Below are 24674 nucleotides of genomic sequence, written 5' to 3'. Positions count from 1 at the left end.
TGTGTGTGTGTGTACATGTGTGTGTTTGCAATGTAACCAGGCAAATACATTTGTAGGTCAGATGTCCTCAGCAAAGGAGGCCTTTTCTTTGCTGAGGAGGGCCCGCACATCTATTCTAACATGCATGTGTTAATCAGTGTTGCTTTACATGATAGTATACATGTTATTTATTTATGTAGCCTTTAATGAATAATCCAAATGTTTAAATATTATTATCGTCTACTCTCCCCTCCTGAGTCCAGATGAGAGCTGTCATCACCTCCAACAGACCCTGCAATCTTATGCAATAAAAATAAGAAACACCTCAACATTTTACCTCAGGTGAAAATTCATAGCATTGATCATTTCACTTGTATGTCAATAGCAAAACAATTAAAATTTGAAGATAAATATTATAAAAATCAGAAACACAAGTAAAAACAGCAAAAATTAACTTGTATTTACACAGATAAAAATTTACAATGCAAGATTAATTATGCACACATGATCCAATCTAATAATGCAAGATTAAATCATGATGGTTCATGTCATGACGGCCTGCAAACTCTCCCATCCTACAGATAACGGCACAAATATTATGGTTATCCCTGTTCTAGTTGACGCCACAGTCAATAACAAAAATTACCATATGTCTAATACCTAAAAATTATCGGATCTCTAATACTTATTAGATATGTCAATCTTATTTATCATATCATTATACCATAACAGTCATATATATTTTTGTTCACTAGATTGTTCAAATAACATTCATATCAAGTTAGATCATTTCTCCTCCCCATTAATCATTCAAAATATTTTCTCTAATCTGGAACAGTTTTTCTCCATCTTCAATCATCTTTCTATCTTTAAGGGACTCTCATAAGAAATGTTTTATTCCACTTGTATATCTATTATTTTAATGTTTTTCAGTCAACACCTTAGATTTATTACTGTTTGTCTTTAAAGCTTAATACTTTTGGTAAATAAATGATATTGTAAAGAGTGTTCTCTGCCAAGGACGCTCAACTTTTGTAGAAATATGTCATTAAAACTGTTTCTAATCTACTAATAGATTTATCACAATATTCTCCAAATACTGTTACCTTGGTTTGGATTAATTTCACAGACGTGTTAGAGTTTCCTCGTTGATTTAATTTACTTTAGCCTATAATAATTCAAAATCTTGCAAGAAAATAAAAATTTAAAAAGCAAGGTCAGACTACATTGGTGTTCGTCCTGTTAATCTGGGTGAAAGCTCCAGTCTGTCTCTGCTCCAGACGTAACCACAGTATGATCCACACATGAGACTGTGATAAATGAAAAACATCTTTGACCTGTCACATCATCTTGAGAGAAGGTCTGTGTGAGTTCATCTACTCACATTAACTTGAGTGCTGAGATTTCTGCTTCCGTCTGGTCTGCCAGCCTGAACTATACCTGTTGGTCTTTAAAAGTTATTCAAATAAATTTATGTTAATATAAAAAAGACACTTACCAATTTTTTGCCTGATGTATGATGGTTTTTCCCGCCTTAGCTTATATAAGTCTGCGAACATATGCTGTTATTTAAGTGATCTTGTACTAGGCGGCTGTTGATATTACAGTTTCTAGCTAAGCTGCGTGGCAGTCTGGTGGGGGCCCCTGGTACCACCAAACACACCACCTGCAGAAAGCTGTGCGTAAGATTAGTTCAAAAGTCATAATTTAGTCCAAGATTAACTTAGAATTTATGTCATAGTTTGTTAGATCAACATTTATAGCAAGACAATCGCTCATTTCAGGACACGCACCATGGACACACTTTTTTCATATCACTTTCACATCACGTACACATTTTTGTTTTGACTAGCGTCAGTTTTAGCTCAAGAACACACACTTAGGAACACCACCCACATAGATGCACCTCATTCCTTATCTCTTATCAGCTTTTCAAGGCTGTAGACATATACAAAACACTTTACCACTTATCCTTTAAAACCAAATCCCTAAATATCCCTCAACTGCCTATTCTAAAGACTAACCTGACCCTATATTACTACTCTAACAACTTCACACGATCTTTTACCAGTCCTCCCTTGGACTCACTTCAGTCCTCCCTCGGACTCACTTCAGTCCTCCCTCGGACTCACTTCAGTCCTCTCTTGGACTCACTTCCGTCCTCCATCGGACTCATACCTTGTAACCTAGGTGCATTTTTTAAAGATCCTCCCGTCTCAATAAGCACTGCTATAGCCAACACGTCATTTCTAGCTGTGCTCTTTGACCAGTCTGCATCCAGCTGCAGACTACTAGGGGACTATCACCAAACAGGATCTCCGGGCCGACAACATCTTTCAGAGAGTTAGCAAGGCTCTCCACAGGCACCCGAAACTTAGTAAAGTTTCTTCGAACTGTCAGAACGGCCCACACCTCTTAACACTTTCCCGACGTTCACGTATTAACGCGTTTCTAGTAAACAGCGACGTGCAGTTACACCCGGAACATCTTCGGACTGTGACAGCTTTTCTTAAAGATCTTACCGTCAACAGAAATGACAATATAATTTTCACGCGGGGCTTTAAACCTCCAGTCACGCCGTTTGTTTAAACTAATCTAAAATCAAACGAAAGTTCATGTGCGGGCTTTTAAATCAACCGGACGATTCTTATTTTCAGGGAAAAAGTAGCGTTTGGCGTGTTCGTAATGCTGTCGGACCACTTCCGGTAAGCAAGTTGCTAACGTTTCCGGTCCGTTTCCACGTGCGTCCCAGCGAGAAAAACGTCTTGTTTATAAACTTTACGTCCGATGAATAAAATAAAAAATCCCATATTATACTGTAATGTTCCACTGCCTTTTAGTCCACTAAACTGCTTACATCGGACCGAAGACAGAGCAGAAATGACCGTCCTTATGGGACATGCAGAAATTCAATGTAACAGGTTTTCTGCTTACCTTGATATGAAAATAGTCAGCTTGTTCAGTCTGCTCTGACTCCGTTCACCTGCCGCTGTGTCACCATTAAATAATAAAAATTGAGTTACCACTTCAAAATGGAATCCGGGTCACGGCACCAACTGTTAAAGACGTGAGCTGGCTGCGGGCCACCGGATCCAGAAACCCCCTCCAGCCCACGTCCTCACCCCCGGCTCAAACCTTCCTCAGAAGTGGCAACTATACTAATCAATAAATCAAGGAAACATCAATTAAGTTTTATCAATTATATTAGAAAAAGGCAGTGAAAGATTACAATTTATAGCGCTGGACTCTATTCAGTCTGTGACGCGTTCACAGACCCGGAAGAAAGAGCTCTGATGTCTCGTGTCATCATTAATTTATAGGGCCCTAGACTCCGCCCTTCGCAGAAGGGGGAGCTCAACCTGTCAGTGTATGAGGGGGCGTGACTAAGTTTGATCTTATGTGGACTGACGTGTTAAGAAAAATATGAAACGGTGCTTCAAAGCCTTTCTAGTGATGTGGCAAGCTGATTAAACTATTTCTTGACAGATATTGAATTATCAGGGAGACTCTCTTAAGCGTTTGCTGGCCCAGTTTAACCCAGTCAGAACCGGGTCATAATTTCATTATAATCCCGTCTCTGAGCAGATCAAAACATAGGACCAGTCTAAATAGGAAATATCTTAACATAACGTTACTGCTGATCTTCCTTACGATGGAGGTCGGGGTTAAACGTGGGGAGGGTTGATCCAAATGGTTCCAGGTGAAGGAGGTGTACGTTTGGACAATGGCAGGCATTAGGTAAGTGGTTGGAAGTTGTGGAAGCAGCTGACGAGGCACAGAGGAGCTTGAGGTCACAGAGGAGGATTCAGGAAACAGGAGAACATCAAGGGTAACTCACTGGAGGCAAGGAGAGAAATACAAATCATTACTATCCTGATGCATGCTCAATAATCCAGATAGAAAAATCCAAAAAAGTTCAATCTGGTCCTCTGGACATTCAAAAAAAAAATAAAAATGTAGAAACGTTTCGTCTCTCATCCGAGAGACTTTCTCAGTCTGAGGTGCTGTATTCAGCTCAGTCTCTTAAATAGCAGCTTCTCAGAGTGGATCAACTAGCTTGCTGCTGACAACCAAAACCAGCTGCTCACATGGTCAAGAAGGACCATCAGCCTAACAATGGATCATTAGCACACTGATAGCTGTTTACTATTCACAGGGGGTTGAGTGATTCTAGCAATAACAGCAAGAGGGGTACATTTGAACCCGGAGGCCTCCACCCCTGTTTAATGATGGACAATTTATTTTCACAAAGATGGCCTGGTGGAGGCCTCTGGGTTCAACTGCCCCCCTCTTACAATGCTGTTATTGCTAGTATCACTCAACCCCCTGTGAATAGTAAACAGCCATCAGTGTGCTAATGATCCATTGTTAGGCTGATGGTCCTTCTTGACCATGTGATCAGCTGGTTTTGGTTGTCAGCAGCAAGCTAGTTGATCCACTCTGAGAAGCTGCTATTTAAGAGACTGAGCTGAATACAGCACCTCAGACTGAGAAAGTCTCTCGGATGAGAGACGAAACGTTTCTACATTTTTATTTTTTTTTTGAATGTCCAGAGGACCAGATTGAACTTTTTTGGACAAATCATTACTATTTGATTTTAGACACGGATAAATGGCTAGAACAAGACTACTGTTGGCAGGTAATGCTCCAGCGCTGGCTGAATGTCTTCTGCAGACTTTTATGCTCCTTCATGCTCATCAAGTCGATGATCCACAGGTGTAGCTTAGAGTCTGTCTGTGGGTGCAGGAGCTGTCAGAGCAGAACTTGCACAGATGTTTATAAGACCTGTCTGATCATGCTCTGATGTCAGGTCCTTTGGTCTCATACAGCCCTCCATCTCTGATGGTCAGTGTCCTTGTGCCTTTGATAATAATGTGACCTGGATGAAAGCGTTTACTTGTTATCCTAAAACAAACATATTATGTTGCTCAGAATATATAAATTGTGCAGCTGTTACAGACATGCCCCAACGAGACCTGATCATTCAGAGGTGAGGTTCAGTCTCGCTGTCTTTGTCAGTGACAAGAAGGGAAGAAAAACCCAGTGATGGAAGAACCTGCTCATTCAGTATGTTCAGTCAGCTGTCCTCATTCTCAACATTGCAGAACCTAGACCAGACCGACTGCAGCAACCCCAGATCATAGACTGACCCCACAGGTTGTAAGGTAGGCACTAGGCATGATGGGAGTGGCACTTCAGCCGCCTCTCCTTACCCTGATGCTCACCCCCCCACTGCCCTTCCAGTTTTAATAATACGTTGAACCGTTTACCTGATTTTAGTAGTTTCAACAATCTACTCAGATGTGTCATTTCCTGTTCAGCTAAAAGTTGTTGCTGGTGGCATGAGGTTCTTGTGGCATGAGGTTCTTGAGGCATGAGGTTGAATGAACGAGGACACCTAATTAAAAAAATGCATGTGTTCTCTCTTACTGTTATATATTGGGGCAATGACATGAATAGTTTCTCAAGACTAAAACACAAAAAGACGAGGCTATAAGTGTTGTTGTATGACAATGACATTGTGATGTATTAGTTCTTGGGCACAACATATGGGTCAAACCTGATCACCTTATGTTCCACTCTGAAGAATTCTTAGCTTGACTTCCTTATTAACCAATTTGAGATCACTCTGACTGCTGTCTACTGCTGGTAACATATTGACTGCTTATACCTACTCCATCCAACTGCACATCAAAAACTGAAACTTTCACAAAATTTGTATGTGTAATTAGTAAATCTCACTTATGTCTTTCCCTTTAGCTCAACACAGACATTGAGAGTCACGTCAGAAGTATGTCGACCAGGAAAAGAATTCCTTCCAAGTCCACAGAGGATGTGAGTTTTTTTTACGCCGACACAACACTCAACACTTTTTTCTTCATGACAGGCCTTTTATCTGTTCTCAGGCTGCAGCCCCTCTGATGCGTTACCTTGAACAGGAGCTGCAGTACATGAATGAAAACCTGGTTCAGAAGAACTTCAACGGGTACGGAGCTAACTGGGTGTATGGGGTGTTGTTTGTAAAGTTACACAGTCAAAAAGTAACTGCAATATTTTGGTTTATTTAGCCTTTCATAAGAAAAACTAAAGTTGTTTTTTTCAAAGTCATATTTTCACCATGTTATTCATATATTTATAAATGTCATAGTTCCAAACTAAATATTTAATTAAAAAGCTAAATATTTCATTTAAAAACTAAATACTTAACTTGTAAGTTAAATATTTACTTAACAAGCTAAATATTTAGCTCCACACTAAATATTTAGTTTAAAAACTAAATGTTTATGTCCAAGCTAAATGTTTAATTTACAAACTAAATATTTAACTTGCAAGTTAAATATTTACTTAGTGAACTAAATATTTAGGTGTAAATTAAATATTTAATATCCAAACTAAACATTTAATTTCTAAGCTAAACATTTAATTCCTAAACTAAATATTTAATTTGCTAACTAAATATTAACTCGGACCTAAATATTTATTTTCCAAGCTAAACATTTCATTTCCAAAATAAATATTTAATTTGCTAACTAAATATTTAGACCGGACCTAAATATTTATTTTCCAAACTAAACATTTAATTTCCAAAATAAATATTTAATTTGCTAACTAAATATTTAGCTTGGACCTCAATATTTTTTTTCCAAACTAAACATTTAATTTTCAAATGAAATAATTAATTTGCTGACTAAATATTTAGCTTGGACCTCAATATTTATTTTCCAAACTAGACATTTAATTTCCAAAACAAATATTTAATTTGATAACTAAATATTTAGCTCAGACCTAAATATTTATTTTCCAAACTAAACATTTTATTTCCAAAATAAATATTTAATTTGCTAACTAATTATTTAGCTCGGACCTACATATTTAACTTGCTAGCTAAATATTTAGCTAAATATTTAGCTGATATGCAAATTCCTTGCAGAAAACTGAATTGGACTATCAAAATAAAAGCCTACATAGATCCCATGTGGCGTATGTGATATTCTTATGAAAGGCTAAATTAACCAAAATATTGCTATTAATTTTTGGCTGTGGAACTTTACAAACGGCACCCCATATCGGTGTCACATGTTCAAAAAGTCTTCTTTAACGTCCATTTTTTGTGTCTCGGTTTGTCTTAAGATGACGTGTCACCTTTTCCTCTCTGTTCAGTCTCCTGGAACCTTTATGGGAAAACTCGGTGAAAATCCTGCATCAGTTGACTGCTCAGTATTCACAACAAGAAGGGCTCATGGTGTTCAGCCAAAGACTGCTGTATACTCTGCAGGTTGGTGTCCAGTCAGGTGGCTTTATTACAACTGGTTCACATTGTGTCATGGGAAAAAGAAAGTCCACACTGTTCTAATTGCATCACTTCCTGTTTATTCAAGGTTTAATACATGAAAATATTAAATGTAGTGTGACTGGACTAATGTATAATCTATACAGATACTGTAAATTAAAAGCAAAATGCACCAAAATCACTATGGTGTAGCAAACGGTAACAAGCAGTATGCCGATGTTCCCCCTTGCTGAGGGATTTGAATAGTGACTGTAGTTTTATAGATTAGTGTTTTTTCTGGACTGGAGCTGAACAAGGACTGCAAGTAAACAAAGCTTTGGTGCAAGGTATTCAAGTGGGTAAAAGTTACAATGTGGAGAAGAAGAGCCTTTTTTTTGCTTGTTTGAGGCAGCGCAGGTTGATGGATCCTGGCAAGCGGAGAAAGCAGTTTTCTCCACGATGGAGCCAGAGGGTGGCCAATGGTGGCCTCGACCACCATAGATTAATCTTAGGCCACCCCACTGGCCAACTTAATCATTTGAGAAGACAATACATTTAAGCAATTAAAAAAACAGCACTTCTGACTTTGAGTTGCAAAACTTTCCCTCCATTTCAGCAGAAAGCAGTGGCCGGAAGCACTGTTGGCTTCTGCGTAGTGTAGTTTTTTTTTGATGGGCATTACAGTATAGGCTTATTGAAAGAAAAATACAAAATGGTGGTGCCTGTCTAAAGTATATTTTTTTTGTTAACTTTTTATCCCGTACCATCCCAATCACGTGTGTAATATTAAAGTTGACAATCATTGAAAAACCATAAAAGAGCAGGGACTACTGTACACCAAACACATAGTTACTACAATGCCAAGGTAGAAAGACTGCTGTTGTCTTGTCAACAGCAAGCGACTGTTGCTGCCCATCAATCATGAGGGTCTATTTCTTTCCTAATAACTTGGAGTTTAACATTTTAAAGAGAGAAAGATTATTCATATGTGGAAAACATTTAAGACAGGTGGCAATCCTCCTAGGAGGAGACGTTCCAGACAATTCACCCCAAGGTCAGACTGTTTTTTTTTTTTTTAAATTAAGTCCTGATTCATAAAACTCTAAAACTGATAGAGGGTGGATTTTATTTTTCCCACAACTGTAACCCCAGATTTATTTCACACAACACCTACAGCAGAACAGTCCCACTAAACACAAACATTTGACCAATTTAATCATTTAAAAAGCCAAACTCAGTTAAATTTGTCTTCTTGTCAGAGACACTAAAAACATTCTCATCAGGTACAACAGTCAATCATTAGAGGTGCAAATCACTTTTAATATTTGCTTTGGAGACAAGTGAAATACCTTCCTGTGGACCCACCACCTGCAGGAAGGGCCATAAAAGTCGGGTGCTTGATGCCATGGGCAGTGGCCGAAGGCGGGGACCTTGGCGCCCTGACCCTGGCTTACCAAAGATAGCTTTTGGGACATGGAACGTGACCTCTCTGGTGGGGAAGGAGCCTGAGCTTGTGCGTGAGGTTGAGAGGTACCGACTAGATATAGTTGGGCTCACTGCAATGCACAGCATGGGTTCTGGAACTGATCTCCTTGAGAGGGGCTGGACCTTATTCCACTCTGGAGTTGCCCATGGTGAGAGGCGCTGAGCTGGTGTGGGTCTACTTATAGCCCCCCCAACTTGGTGACTGTGTGTTGGAGTTTTCCCCGGTAGACGAGAGGGTGGCTTTCCTTCACCTTCGGGTTGGGGGATGGACTCTGACTGTTGTCTGTGCTTATGCACCGAACAGCAGTTCAGAGTATTTGGCCTTCTTGGAGTCCTTGGCAGGGGTGCTGGAAGGTGCACCAGCTGGGGACTCCTTTATTCTGCTGGGGGACTTCAATGCCCACATGGGTAATGACAGTGTGACCTGGAGGGGTGTGATTGGGAGGTATGGCCTCTCTGATCTGAACCCGAGCGGTGTTCTGTTGTTGGACTTCTGTGCTAGTCATAGTTTGTCCATCACAAACACCATGTTCGAACATAAGGGTGTCCATAAGTGCACTTGGCACCAGGACGCCCTAGGTCGTACATCGATGATTGACTTCATAGTCATGCCATCTGATTTGCGGCCATTCGCTTGAGAAGCAAGTCCGATCGTTGGTCGAACCTCAGATCCAGGAGGAACAATGTGGGTTCTGTCTTGGCCATGGACCACTGGATCAGCTTTTTACCCTCACTAGGGTCCTCGAGGGGTCATGGGAGTTTGCACATCCTGTCTACTTGTGTTTTATGGATTTGGAGAAGGCATTTGACCGTGTTCCTCAAGGTACACTGTGTGTGGGGGGGGGGGGTGCTCCGTGAGTATGGGATTGGGGGCCCATTGCTACAGGCTGTTCAGTCCTATACAAACGTGGTTCGCATTGCCGGCAGTAAGTCGGACCCTTCAGGGTGGGAGTTGGACTCAGGCCAAGGCTGCCCGTTGTCACTGATTCTGTTCATAAATTTTATGGACAGAATTTCTCAGTGCAGCCAGTGGGCGGAGGGTTTCTGGTTCGGTGGCCTCAGGATTCCATCTCTGCTCTTTGCAGATGATGTGGTCCTGTTGGCATCATCGTGCCGTGATCTTCAGCTCTCACTGGAGCGGTTCGCAGCTGAGTGTGAAGCAGCTGGGATGAGAATCAGCACCTCCAAATATGAGGCCATGGTCCTCAACCGGAAAAGGGTGGATTGCTCTCTTCAGATCGAGGGTGAGGTTCTGCCTCAAGTGGAGGAGTTCAAGTTTCTCGAGGTTTTGTTCACAAGTGAGGGAAGAATGGAGCGTGAGAATGACAGACAGATTGGTGCAGCGTCTGCAGTATTTTGGACTCTGCACCAGTCTGTTGTGGTGAAGAGAGAGGCTGAGCTGTAAGGCAAAACTCTCTGTTTACCGGTCAGTCTACGTTCCTACCCTCACCTATGGTCACAAGCTCTGGGTAGTGACCAAAAGAATGAGATTGCGGATACAGGTGGTAGAAATGAGTTTCCTCCGCAGGGTAGCTGGAGTCTCCCTTAGAGATTGGGTGAAAAGTTTGGTTATCCAGGAGAGGCTCGGAGTAGAACCGCTGCTCCTCCACATCGAGAGGAGCCAGTTGAGGTGGTTCAGATGCCTCCTTAGGGAGGTGCTTCAGGCATGGCCTACTGGGAGGAGACCCCGGGGAAGACCCAGGACACACTAGTGTAGTGAACTAAGCCTCAGGTCAAATCCTGACCTTGAGGGCCTTCCTGGGACAAGAACTGTATTTCATTGATTTGAGTCCAGAAACACAAAATCAAGTCCATCCAGAGACTTTCTAAGTGTGTCCTGCACTGATCAATTGAAAGAACACTCTCTTTTTATTATCATTACTATTTTACAAATGTCGTGATAATCAAAAGTGTGTTTAGTTCAAACCATTTTAAATGTTGAAGTGAACTACTCATTTTAAATCAACTGTGAAACAGTATTAATGAATTTTTAATCCTCATTCAAAGTAGAAATCAAGTTAAGGTCTGTTACAGAGTAATTATTCATTTTTCTTGATCTTCTGTCTGAAATGAGCAAGTGTAAGTTGGTCAAAGGTCAAGTTTCGGTCAACTGTAAGTTTACTGGAAAGAAATGTCATGTTTAACTTTTACAGAAAGATATGAGAGAACTGAATCCACGAAGTCTCGGGATCTTCATAACATCTTCTGTCTGTTCTTAAACAATCTAATCTTTTTCCCTTGACTTTTAATAACCTCTTACATCACTAAAACACACCCCTGTTCGGTCAATCGACCAATCAGGAAGCTCTCAGAGGAACCGGAAGTGACCTCTTTAAAAGGTTCAACACTTCCTAGTTCCAGTAGATTGCAGTAGAGTGCGAGAGAGTGCAGGAGTGTGCGAGAGAGTGCGGAGAGAGAATGCAGAGTTCAGAATGCTGGAGAACCACGGCAACTAAGCTGAATGAGAGAAGTTCAGAGGAACTATGAAGAAGTCTGTTCTGGGATGATCTCACGACTCCGAACGGTTCCCTACTATCCTTACGGAGACGCTGTAAAGCGTTGAAAGACAACTCTACACCGAGGCCGAACTATCGTCTGCAAAGGTAAAAGAGTCGATCTTCAACCGCAAAGTGTACCATTGGTTAAGCTGGGTCCAAAGGAGCGTGTTGTTCTGGTTATGACAGACAAATTCCCTCACCCATCTCTCTCAATTTAAACTTCATTTCCATCTTTAAACTCTTCTATCTTGCTAGTAATTAATCCAGATATTTTCAGAAATGTCTGTTGTAATGCTTGAAGTGAGGAAACCATGGCCGTATGGTTTTCTAACTGTAAAGCTAATTAATTAAGCTGTTGTTGAAATCAATTTGCCAAATTAATGTAAATGTGTGATGTTAAACTTTGATTCTGTTAATAAATGACCGCATTCATTTGATGGGTCAAAGAAAATTAACGTCTCACGTCACATTTAATTTCAATGCACGATATTATTCAGTCCAGAAAAATGAATGAATCCGTTTAATTTATGAATATATCACAGATATATGTTCCTCTACACTAGAGAGACTATGTCTCTCGGTTGACCTGGGAATGCATTGGGGTCCTCCCTCAAGAGCTGGAAGAGGTGGCTGTGGAAAGAGATGTCTGGGCTCCCATACTCAAGCTGCTGCCCTCGCGACCCGACTTCAGAACAAGCGGAAGATAATGGATGGATGGATGGACAAGTGAATTAACAACTGTTACTAGTTCCTTCTTTTGGATCGGTTTCCAGAAAGACTTCAAGCACAATTCTAAGTTTAGTGTTTAAACATTATCTAAACTAAATGAGCACACAATAAATAAATGGTAAGAATAAAACATAAGAATATGGTCTTGTATATTCTGTCAAAATGAAGGTGGAAAGATGGAAAATTGTACATATCTGCAATCTTATTGTTGAGTAAGGAAGTAAGTAAGTAAGGATGTAAGGAAGGAAGGAAGGACTTACTTAAGTAAGTAACCTTACTTCCTTACTTACTATACAGATAATTAACCTTGTAGGGAATATAGTTCCCCAACATGCACTTTGGTAATGTACTGTTACCAAAGTGCATGTTGTACAGTTCCTGTTTTAAATGTGCTATACAAATAAATTTGACTTGACTTGACTTCCTTAATTACTTAATTATTTACTTCTTTCCTTCCTTACTTACATCCTTTCTTCCTTTCTTACATCCTTCCTTCCTTTTTACATCCTTCCTTCCTTCCATCCTTCCTTCCTTCCATCCTTCCTTCCTTCCATCCTAACTTACATCCTTATTTATTTCCTTCCTTACAGCCTTCCTTCTTTACTTCCATCCTTCCTTCCTTCCATCCATCCTTCCGTCCTTCATTTATTACATCCTTCCTTACTTCCATCCTTAGTTCCTTCCTTCCTTTTATCCATCCTTCCTTCCTCCCTTCCTTACATCTTTCCTTCCTTACATCCTTCATTTTTTACTTCCTTCCCCTAACTTGATGTGTATTATAATTCATTACTTTACTTAAAAAAAAGACATTACAATCAGACCAACAGCTTCATCATACAGGACGTTCTGTTCTCCTCTGTGTGGTCTTCAGAGTCTTGAGCAGTGCTTTCATGCTGAGGGAAACGGACTTTCTCTGAAAATTCTCCACTCTGACGAGTACAAGGTGAGTGGCCAGCAGCTGAGGTTTACGTCCCTGAAAGGTTACTTCATCCTCACTCGCGTCAAATGGAAAGTAAAAGGAAAATCCTCTCATCCAGACTCTAAAGGCTCTCCTCACTCACAACTCTCTGAGCAGCCAGCAGCTTGTGGAGAAGTTCTTTAAAAGAAAAATAACAGAGCAGGTGAGTTTGAATGGAGCTCTTTTCATATTTACTGACTAATCTGGAAAGATCTGTTCTATTAATGTTATTATGTTATATTCTGCCTTTTATTGCCCACTGCTGAAGGCGAAGTGATAAAGTTTGTGTTTGTTTAGATGTAGTGTTAGCAAACGTCTCATGAACCACGGGACAAATTCCAATTAAACCCCCAGAAAGTAACCAGTGGATTTACATCGGTAGCTGATAACCTTTTGGAGTCAACCTGATTTAAAATGGCTGCTATAGCTAAGCACCCGTCTAAACCAAAAAAGTACTACTCAGTCAGTTTTACCTATGTCGAGCTAAACTTTGGCATGGTAGTAGTTGAGAGTTGTTCCCTAACTGACCACTGGAAACACAAAAATGCCTCTAAGCCAGTTTCACAGATACTGAGGTAAAGTTTGTTGTGGGTGTAGCCAAGTATTTTCCACAACACATATGTTGATCACTGCTATGAGGCAGCCGTGGCTTAGTGGTTAGAGCAGTCGCCCTCCAAAGGGAGAGTTGCGGGTTCAATTCCACCAGCAGTCACATGCTGAAGTGTCCCTGGGCAAGACACTGAACCCCTCATTGCCTCTGATGTGTCCCATCAGTTTATGAATGTGATAAAGCTCTGATTAGTCTTTGTATAGATCTTGTAGAGTTCTGTATGAATGGGTAAATGAGGACACAGTTTGTGTTGTAAAGAGCTTCGAGTATCTTGACAAGATAGAAAGTCACTTTATAAATACAGTACATTTACACAATGAATGATATTTTTGCTAAAACAAAATGACAAGAGCGACTGGTGTCAAACTGTTAGTTATCAAAAAGTGTCATGAACCAGCTGACTGTTTTAATGAATCTCTCAGAAAGTAATTGCTTGTTGTACATCTACAGCTCCTTAACATTTAGCGTCAACCCAATTCAAGATGGCCACCATGAGTGACAGACTTTAACTATCACAAAAATGGCTAGAACTCAGTCATATTTACAGATATTGAGCTAAAAGTGGCATGGTAGTAGAGGAAAGTCGTTCTCAGCTCATATTTCATGCACTAGCAGATCAGGTAATTTTTAATACCCTATAAAATTGCATATAGGGAGAGTGTTGGCGCAGAGGTTAGAGAAGGTGGTTGGAAGTTGCCAGTTCAACTCCCTGTACCGATAACATCAAAATGTGGGTGGACAGGTAAAGCACCCACACACAGGGGCGGCTGTGGCTGAGTGGTTAGATCAGTCATCCTTCAATGCAAGAGTTGGGGGTTCGAATCCACCATCAGTCACATGTCGAAGTGTCTTTGGGCAAAACACTGAACCCCTCATAGACTCTGATGTGTGTCCCATCAGTGTATGAATGTGGTAAATCTCTGATTAGTCTCTTTAGAATGATTTGTTCAATTAGCTTTGTAGAAATCTAGTAGAGTGCTGTATGAATGGGTAAATGAGGACACAGATTGTTGTGTAAAGTGGTTTGAGTATCTTGAAATAAGATAGAAAGGCGCTATATAAGTACAGTCCATTTACCATTTACCTGCCTCCACCCTCATTTGCCCCACCCTGGGCCCTTGAGCAAGGTCCTTAACCCCCACCATCTGCTTCATGGGGTGCCCTAAATGGTAGCTCTCTGCTCCACACAGAGGGCTGTGGTATCTTGATAGTCTGTGGTTGCATCAGGAAGGACATCAGGTGTAAAAACAATCGCCAAGTCTTCATGCAAGTTAGTTCACTGTGGCGACCCCTGAAGAATGGAGCAGCCGAAAGAAGAAGACAATAAAATTGCTTGTACAGTATTGTCATTTAAAGGTTTGACCAAAACAGCGATAACTCAATAACTTCTCAGCATAAAATGATCTTGGTTTAAAACTCTTGCACGACTGTGTGGTAGACCAAATGAATTACTTCAATTCATTAAAGATGATTGAAATACTTCAATTAATGTCAGGCTTTTAATTTTGTTCTGTCCTTGCTGTTCCTTCCAGAGAAACTACAGTGGAGAGAAATACGGTGCGGTGACCCTCCTCACATCCTACAGAAAGTCTGACCAAAAACTGAGGGTTGAAGTGCTGAATGCAGTCAACCTCTTACCGATGGACTCTAACGGTAAGACCTGGGAAAACAACAGCACAGTTTAAACAGAGCTCTAAGGTCTTTTTCTTGTTAATGCTTTGATGCTTCTCAGGTTTCAGTGACCCTTTTGTGCACCTGTGTCTGGAACCTAACCACATCTTTCCTGAGGTTGAACCTCGCTGCACTCTGATCAAAAGCTGTGATCTCAATCCGCTCTTTGACGAGTCCTTTGAATTGTAAGTTGTTGTCCTTCTCCTGAGTGTCAGCATCAATAGTTACCACCTGCTTCATGGTTCTTATTTACAAATAAAATGCTTTTATTCTTTGCCGTTTTTTTTCCCTTCTTTTTGTTAAATGCTCTCAAAACAGTGTATTGTATCTACTTTTTGTCCCTCACTGCGGCGTGAAAAGAGGGATTTGAAAATACCCTGTTAGTCTGTGTATGTTGCGAGCATGATCATTTTAAAAATATGTGAGGTACGGATTTCCATTATGGTGTGTGGCAACATCTAGGCATAAGAAAAGCCAAAAACTATGTTGCCATGTCAAAATACAAGATGGCCATCACCATAATTATGTTTATTGACTACCTCTATCATTTGCGGAAACTACGGTATGCTTTACAGTATTGTCTTTATATTGCATAATTGTAGTTTCCTCAACTGATTAGGGTGGTCGAAGATTAACCTATGATAGTCAAGGCCACCATCGGTCACCCCCTGGCTCTGCCACTATGCCTGGTCATGCATAAAATTGCTCGCTCAACTCGTCAGGATCTGTCACTCTGCTCTGCTTCGGACAAGAAAACAAAGAACAAAATGTACCTCTGTCCTTTCGCTCAGTGTTACACCTACTAACTTGAATATCTTGTACCAGAAACATTAAGGCTAATTTGCATTCTCTGTTCAATTCCAGTCCAGAAAAACACTTGTCTCAAAAACTCCAAACATTCACTAATCAAATCCCATTGCAACAGGAGACACTGCTAGTTATACATGCTTTAAGATTAATATCACCTACCCTTTATTTTTTTGTTTCAATCTGTTCAGTTAAATGACTACACAGCATACAACATTACTGATTTGTAGAAAGAAGAATTGGCTGAACAAGTTTAAGTTTAGTGTGGATTTTTCTCCGATTCATTCAAAATCAAAACTGCACGAGAAGACCACGAGGAGGGAAACGTGTCAGGAGACAGAAGGAGAAGAGGAAAGTGAAGAATGTAGGACTGAGGGTTGCAACTCTAAATGTGGGGACAATGACAGGCAAAGGTAGAGAGCTGGGTGACATGATGCAGAGAAGGAAGGTAGAGGAAACCGATCAAATGTTGATTTAAAAATCACACTTTTAATGAAGTGGGCCGGATTAAAGTCACCTTCTGGCCCGTGGGCCGCCACTTGAATAGCCCTGTTCAATCCGGCCCACTTCATTAAAAAATATATTTTTTGGTGGGGGGTTCTGCGTTTGGGTTCTATTTATTGCATTTATGATTCAATGCAATAAAATAAATTTAAAAGGTAAATCATTGTAAAACTTGGCTTTTACATAATGACTTTAATCGCTGGATGTCTGGCCCCCAAGCTGTTGACTTTCAGAAACTATGACCAGTTTTATTGTATATCCCTGCTATACACCTTGCAATAGAGGGGGTCATGAAAATTTTAAAATAATGTTAAAAATCCTGGCTAAGTTACATGAAATCAGTCTTTAAACTGACTGATATACTGAGAATCAAAAATAGCAAATAAGCAGAATATACACGTTTGGTCCCAAAGGTGCTTTCATGGTTAAAGGTCTTACTTTTGAAGTGGGACTTCTTTCTTGGTCGATGTAAAACTGTCTTCCTTGTGGGCAGAAACACTGCTGTTCATGCATTTGTGGGGTTTAGACGAGTATTGGTCAATGCCATTTGTTATGTCTCATAAATCTGGATAATGCTTTCAAACCCACTGATCTGCTTTCTACTTCTCAGCCTGGTCTCATTGGATCAGTGCCTGGCTCCAGGAGCTTGCCTGGCAGTCACAGTTCTGGACCATGACACCTTGAAAGCAGATGATTTTGAGGGGGAAGCCTTCCTGGCCCTTGAGGACATACCAGGAGTTTCTAATGATCAAGAAGGACAGGAATCAATTCCCCAGCCAGACTCATCGCCTGAGCAAAAACGGCTGCCTCTGATGCACCCTATACCTAATGGTACGATATGTCGGTAGGATTTAACCAGGAGAGTAAAACATAAATCAGGCTATGGTCTAATACTTTGGGCCAAAGATATTTACAGAAGTACTGCTAATAACTTCTCTGATACCTTAATTCCACTGTATTACTGTACTGATATGATTGAACATCAGTTGGTCTGAGAAGTAGAGAATATCCATCCATTATCTTTACCCGCTTCATACTTTTCTGGTCACTGGTGCCATGTCCAGCCATCACCGTGATGGAGGCAGGGGACACCTGCGCAGGTCTCCAGTCCATCACAGGGACACCTAGAGACAAAGGAGACAACCATTCACTCTCTCGCTTACACCTAGAGACAATTTAGAGTTACCAATCAGTCTAACATACATGTTTTTGGTCTGTGGGAGGAAACTGGAGTACCTGGAGAAAACCCATGCAGCACAGAGAGAACATGCAAACTCCACCCAGAAAGGCCCCCGGCAGGGATTTGATCCAATGACCTTCTCAACTAGAGAGAATTTTTTTAATGAAATTTGACACTCTAAAATGTTTCTGCTCATTTCAAATGACATCAGTTGTGAATTAAATTTCACTCTGGGTGGCACAGTTGGTAGAGATGCCCTCTCTCATCGAGAAGGTTGCCGGATCAAATCCCGTGTGGGGACCTTTCTGGGTGGAGTTTGTATGTTCTCTCCGTGCTGCATGGATATTCTCTGGGTACTCCAGTTTCATCCCACAGACCAAAAACATGCATGTTAGACTGATTGGTAACTCTAAATTGTCCCTAGGTATGAATGAGAGTGAATGGTTGTTTGTCTCGTTTGTCTCCGTCTCTGTGATGGACTGGAGACCTGTCCAATGTACCCTGACTCTCAGTGACTGCTGGACATAGGCACCAGCTGCACCCAGAGAAGAATAAGCGGGTAAAGAAAATGGATGGATGTTCTTGAGAACAACACTTTTCATCAAATATTATTTTTATTCAAGTGATTGGATCAACTCGTTTATGAACAGCTGACCCCAACTTAGCTACTCGGCTAATCCATGATATATTGATTGATCCATGATTTTTTTTTTCCTGCTTGCTCTCGACGAAGGTGGATGCTTTTTCCTCCCACTCCTGCTTCTCTCCTGCTTGCTCTTTGTCCTGTGAACCTTCTCGGAGCCTCTCTTTACATATCTTCTGAGATGTAAATTATGCATCTGGTCAGCTGCTCTCTCAATGCAATTGATGAATTTTCTTGAGAAGACAGGGCGCCCTCTTGCCGTGACAGGACACTTTCAGCTGGATACACGATGGATTCCTGGGAGCAGTGGAAGATCATGTGTCTGTCCATATTGTTGGTTGAGGATGTTGAAGACGCATACATAATTGGATTAATGATAACAGGGTTTCTACTTTTTGGAGTTGGTGGTTACCTAGCATTATCGACAAATGTGAAAAACGTCGGCAGCTGTTCTGGCCATTGTGAGGCTGCCCCGGCTTGTGTGATGGAATGTGACATGTGATGAGCACTCAGACTCAAATGCCAAGTGAACAGAGCTGTAAGCTGGACGAGATTTCTGAGAATCGCAGGCCACTTGCGGACCTTGAAACTCACTGGTGAGAAGGCATAGACCTTGGAGAAGCTACAAGCTCGGCCTGGCGGTGCTGACCACAAAATCTGGCTGTTTGGAGTCATCATTGCCGTCACTTTTTATTGTCTGTCCAAACAGGTCTCACTTGAGTCTTCGAGGCTCAGTATGACTTATCTGTTTAAATAAAGGTTGAATGAATGAATGAATGGAGACGTACCCGTAGAACTATAAGGCAGACAGAAAATCAAGCAGAGTCGTCCTGATTGAAAATAACTTATCTGAATCTGGCTCGCCCGTGTCTGCCTTGAATTAGCCAATTATCTCAAACTCTCCTGGAGGTTATGGGAACAAGAAGCTCTGCTCCACCCCACTTCCCGAGGACATCTGTGGACATGTATCTGAGCCGAGTCGGCTGATAGACACTGCACCATCTCTTATCAGGACTATGGAAATATCTGGCAGTGTCAACGGACAAACTCACCACCTTCGTCGGCCTTCCTCATGCATATGTATTATAGTGTCATCAATATGTTGATATTTCTGTGCCGTTTTTTTCCCCCAAAAAACTTTTTTTCCCAAAAAAAACTTTTTTTCTCTGTGTCCCATGTAAGACAGAGTGAGATATGATTTTTTTTATATATACATCCTCTTCCCTCGTGTTTCTCTTTTCCTTATCTAAACGAAAAGGGCAGCAGCCTCCCATGAGGCCGCAGCCTCAGACACCTCCATCTCCCCATTTTCATTTACCCTTTATTTAGCCAGGTAGTCTCATTGAGCCACGAGAACTCATTTTCAAGAGAGACCTGTTTAGGGAGCAGATGGTGGGGGTTAAGGGCCTTGCTCAGGGGCCCAGAGTGGGGCGAATGAGGATGGAGGGAGGTGTGGGTGTTCCACCTTTACCACCCACATTTTTGATGTTGATGGTACCGGGAGTTGAACCTGCGACTTTCCGATCACAGGCCCATCTTCTAACCTCTGCGCCACCACTCCCCCATGTCTGTTTATGTTTTCTCGGCTGGGCTGTACTGAAATGTAATATTGTTGTGCTTGGGTGCAATGACAATAGAGCTGATTCTAATAACTAGAAGAACCTGAATGTGCATCTTTGCCTATTTTCTTTTCTAGAGGACAACATCTTGAAGTTACTGGAGTCAAGGAAAGGAGAGCGGGAGGCGCAGGCTTTTGTGAAGAAGCGACGGCAGCGAGAGAAACAATCCCAGGAAGGCGTTCGGTCATAATAAACACACAAAGACACGTTCTTCCTCCAAAAATATACAATTTGTTTTAATGATCAGTACCAAAAACAGAGAAAAAAAGCACTCAGAGGAAAACATTGGCGCTGAACAAGTTGTGTGGACAATATGCAGAGCATGGGTTTACCAAAGATCAACATTTCCACACCTCCACTGAAACATTTACACATCTGTTCGCTTCCCGATGCTTTGTCCAATCAGTGCAAGAGAAAGGTAGAACATCGCTTTTGTTTGTGTATACATTTATATGTAATATAGATATTAAACACTGTGTGAGTGAAATGCTAAAGATTACCACCGATGTAAAAACTTGGCAGAGGAAACCGATCAAATGTTGATTTAAAAATAGCTTATGAGCTCCTTTTAACAAAGAAATAAGTTGTTGAGAGTTTGCTGCACTGACATGAACGTTGTTAAAAAAGAATAATAAAACAAACACAAGCTGAGTATGCTGGCCCCAGTTCATGCAGAGGAAAATGAAAGACAAACCTGAGCGTTGTAGACCGAGGCCACTGGTTGTAAATTTAAACAAATACTACCTAAAATATTTTAGTAATAATTTTTAATACTAATACTATGAAAAAAGATATCTAAAAGAACAAAACAAGTCAATACATTGTTGAAGACTCCTCTCAGGACAGTGGTGTAACTGTGTCTTTTTGGCTGTAGCGGTAATCTTTGTCCAGATGAGACCAAATATGCCCTTTAAGTGTTTCTCAAGTGCCTCGTTGAACACCCCCCCCCCCCCACCCGATGGCTTTAAACCTAGAAAAGTACATTTAAAAACTGATTATCTACTGTGTCAGTTATCCATCGAGGAAGCTTTGAGATCAACACGTCATGATCACCTCAGCATGAATGTTAAACACACAATCTTTTTTTTGTGGGGGTGTGTGGGGGGGTGGGGGTGTAATTCATTGTTTAATCTAAAGAAGTTAAATCAGGTCCTCTGGACAGATTAAAACGAAAATAAATAAATAAAAAAACTTGTTGAAATGTTTCATCTTTTATCCAAAAGACTTCTTCAGTCTGAGGAGCTGCAATAAACTCAAACAGCACCTTCTCATAGTGGATCAACCAGTTTGTTGTTGACATCCAGAACTAGTTCACATGAATGGATGGATCGTTAGTGCCCTGATGGACAGGATCTCTTCACAAAGATGGCTTCCTTCATCTTCCTTCTTTATGGGTGAAAAAAACCTGTCCATCATTAAACAGGGGCAGAGCCTCTGTGTCCAACTGTCCAACTCTTACAATGCTGTTATTGCTAGTATCACTCAGCCCTCTGTGAATAGCAAGCAGCCATCAGGGCACTAACAATCCATCCATTCATGTGAACTAGTTCTGGCTGTTTGAGTTTGTTGCAGCTCTTCAGACTGAAGAAGTCTTTTGGATAAAAGATGAAACATCTCAACAAGTTTTTCATTTTATTTATTTATTTATTTTAATTCATCCAGAAGACCTGACTTAACTTTGCTAGATTTTTTAAACCTGGATTATTGAGCATGTTTCAGTATATTCATTGTTTAATGTTTGTAACTTTTCAGTGTCACAAAAATACAAATCCTCAGCAAATCACAAAACTACCCAGATGGATGCGTGACGCTGCAGCGAAATATTGTCTCTGAGGCGAGATCAAATGTCTGAAATACATTATTTAACACTAGTTCTGTAGATGGTTCATGATTAATGTGAAAAAAGAAACAACAGCAGGTAGATAATGCTCACAAGTCAAGTGCACTAACTAGAAGAATGTTTGTTTTTTTCATTGGGTAACACTGGAAACATTATTCATCCTAAATTCCACAATAAGAGCTTTAACTTAGTGACTAATTCTCACTAAGCTGCTCATTTAATGCCGTTTTTTAAAGTACACAATCAAATCAGTGCTTGTGTTATTATGATTTTACAATGAAAACAATCTATCTGAAATGAGAGTCAGGATCTAAAGCTGGTAACGTGTGGAATCAGGACTGACTGGTCTGGGATCAGGAGCTGTCGGGGGGTCAGGAGAGCTGTAGTTTGGGGGTCTGTTCGGGGCACAGCGGGCACTTGGTGGACGCGGAGCAGCCGTCGCACTGAAGTCCGTGACCACAGGGCAGCGACACCGAGCCCGGCTCTCCACACGTCACACAGCACCGTCTCTGTTTCCTGTAAACCACCTGACAAACACAAACAGGAATATAAAATTGCTGAGAAGATAAAAACAGGCAGGTTATTACACTGTGAGTCTGTGTCCGTTAACGTCAAACACAGAAAAACATTCATCACACCCGCTCCGTTCTATAAAACCACAACAGAACCGGCTCCAAACTAAACGAGCGGGACGCCCTCCGTCGCTGAGGGGTTTCAATAGTGAGTGTTTGTAGTTTTTGAGGTGAGTGTTTTTCTGAACTGGATTTGAACAGGGTGTGCACGTAAACTTAATAAAACAAAGAAATCTGAATTATTATTGTTTTTTGGTTTTTTTTTGCTTGTGCAAGGTAACACAGAGTGACGGATACTGGGAAGTGAAGGGAGCAATTTTACCCACCAGGTGCAATGGAGGAGCCGGGGGGGGGGGGGGGGGGGAGTCATGACAGTGTTACCCTACCATTATATAAGTGGGGTGCCACACCCCGTCAACAGAACTGAGCACCCCGCCTACCAAATGGAATTTGCCCCCACCCACCCGGCGCTGAGCTAGCGGCGCCAAATACAGGCTCTCTAGCTAAAAAGCTAAAGGCAGCGCTCGCATTGCCTCTTCTCTCAAGCTGAACCCCCCACGCACTCAAAAACAAATAAATTTGTACAAATAAATGGTATAAGATCTGACCTCTGCAATATCACGTGTGGAGTTCCTCAAGGCTCTGTACTTGGACCAAAGTTATTTATTTTATATGTGAATGACTTAGTGAATGTATCAGGACTCCTCAAATGTGTCCTATTTGCAGATGACACCACATTTTTTAGTTTGGGTAAAGATGTAAAACGGATGTTGGAATTGATGAAGACAGAATTTGATAAAATGCAAACTTGGTTTAAACTTAATAAATGATCATTAAATTTAGATAAAACTAATTACATGATATTTAGTAACAAAAAGAGAACTGTTGATGATCCATTTAAAATTGAGGGTGTTGAGATTTGTAGAGTTAATGAGATGAAATTTTTGGGTGTAATCATTGATGAACAGCTAACATGGAAAAATCACATAAATTATGTAAGAATAAAAATATCTAAATCTATTGCAGTACTATACAAAGTCAGGGAATTATTAAATGATAAAGCTCTGTACATGTTGTATAACACAATCATTGTTCCACATTTAATCTATTGCATTGATGTTTGGGGGAAAGCATGTAACATTTACAAAGCCTATTTTTATTTTACAGAAAAGAGCTGTAAGAATCATCACCAGAAAGCATTACTGTCACCCATCAAGCACATTATTTTATCAACTGAAGTTATTGAAGTTCCATGATTTGGTAGATTATAGTATTTTATCAGTTATGTATAGGGCTCAAAATAACACATTACCATTAAATATCCAAATAAATTTTGTTAAAAGACAAAGTTGTTACAATCTTAAGGGGATAGAGATATTTGTCAAACCAAAATTCAGAACTAGTCTGAAGGGAAGGTCTACCTCAATCCAAGGAGTTGGATGGTGGAATGGTCTAGAGAGTGATGTTAAAAATGCCAAGTCAATGTGTACATTTAAGAAAAAGATCAAAGCTGGATTGTTAAAAAAATACATATATAAAGTAGCTTAGTGTGTTTTTTGTATTAGAATTAGAAAAATTAGAAAGAGTTATTCATTTTGTTCTGTTACTTGAAAATTATTATGATTGAACTAATTGTGTGAAAAAAAGGGGCAGATATAATAAGATTTTTTTCTTCTTCTGCTGCCTTTCATTTTAAATCTCTTGTATTTTTTATATTGATATGAAATTGTTTTGTATTTTTTTTAAATGAATAAACTTTATACCATGCCAAAAACTGTATAAACAGCGTACAACTCAAACGTGTCATGCTAAGCTATCAGCGCACAATACAGGCACTCTAGCTAAAAAGCTGAAGGTGCCTCTTCCCTCATGCGGAGCCCCCCACCCCGTCAACAAAAATCATGGATGAGAACCCCGCCATGGCAAGTTAACTAGGGGAAACACTGCATGACCACCATCGTTTTATCTTCATCCATCTCAATCATTTGAGGAAACTATATTTTTAAGCAATTTACAAACTACAAAGCATAGTTTCCTTAAATGATGTGTGTGTGTGTGTGTGGAGGGAGGAGGTGGATGGTCGTATGCACGGAGGGATGGATGGATGGATAAATGGATGTATGCATGCATGGATGGATGGATGGATGCATGGATGAATGATATATACATGGATGTATGGATGTATGGATGCATGGATGTATGAATGGATGGATGGATGGATGGATGGATGGATGGATGGATGGATGGATGGATGGATGGATGGATGGATGGATGGATGGATGGATGGATGGATGGATGGATGGATGAGG

The 24674-nt window shown here is 40.6% G+C and overlaps 3 protein-coding genes across 3 annotated transcripts in view; 1 reads left to right on the top strand and 2 right to left on the bottom strand.

Moving 5' to 3' along the window:
* The window catches only part of unc13d (unc-13 homolog D (C. elegans)), a 51036-nt gene extending 30731 nt beyond the window's left edge, over nt 1-20305 (top strand). The window contains exons 27-35 of the mRNA XM_037691194.1: nt 5740-5814; nt 5886-5965; nt 7141-7255; nt 12833-12904; nt 12999-13082; nt 15062-15182; nt 15262-15385; nt 17122-17342; nt 20031-20305. Coding sequence (XP_037547122.1) covers nt 5740-5814; nt 5886-5965; nt 7141-7255; nt 12833-12904; nt 12999-13082; nt 15062-15182; nt 15262-15385; nt 17122-17342; nt 20031-20143 — 1005 coding nt within the window. The 3' untranslated portion in view covers nt 20144-20305. The remainder of the gene's footprint in view (nt 1-5739; nt 5815-5885; nt 5966-7140; nt 7256-12832; nt 12905-12998; nt 13083-15061; nt 15183-15261; nt 15386-17121; nt 17343-20030) is intronic.
* The window catches only part of itgb4 (integrin, beta 4), a 181826-nt gene that overhangs the window by 93022 nt on the left and 64130 nt on the right, over nt 1-24674 (bottom strand). The gene's annotated exons all lie outside the window — the stretch shown is intronic.
* The window catches only part of unk (unk zinc finger), a 17585-nt gene continuing 14929 nt past the window's right edge, over nt 22019-24674 (bottom strand). The window contains exon 15 of the mRNA XM_037691195.1: nt 22019-22320. Coding sequence (XP_037547123.1) covers nt 22165-22320 — 156 coding nt within the window. The 3' untranslated portion in view covers nt 22019-22164. The remainder of the gene's footprint in view (nt 22321-24674) is intronic.

Source organism: Nematolebias whitei, chromosome 17 (assembly GCF_014905685.2).
Source record: "Nematolebias whitei isolate Nwh7 chromosome 17, NemWhi1, whole genome shotgun sequence".
NCBI classification, from domain to species: Eukaryota; Metazoa; Chordata; class Actinopteri; order Cyprinodontiformes; family Rivulidae; genus Nematolebias; species Nematolebias whitei.
This window is presented reverse-complemented; position numbering and strand designations above follow the sequence as displayed.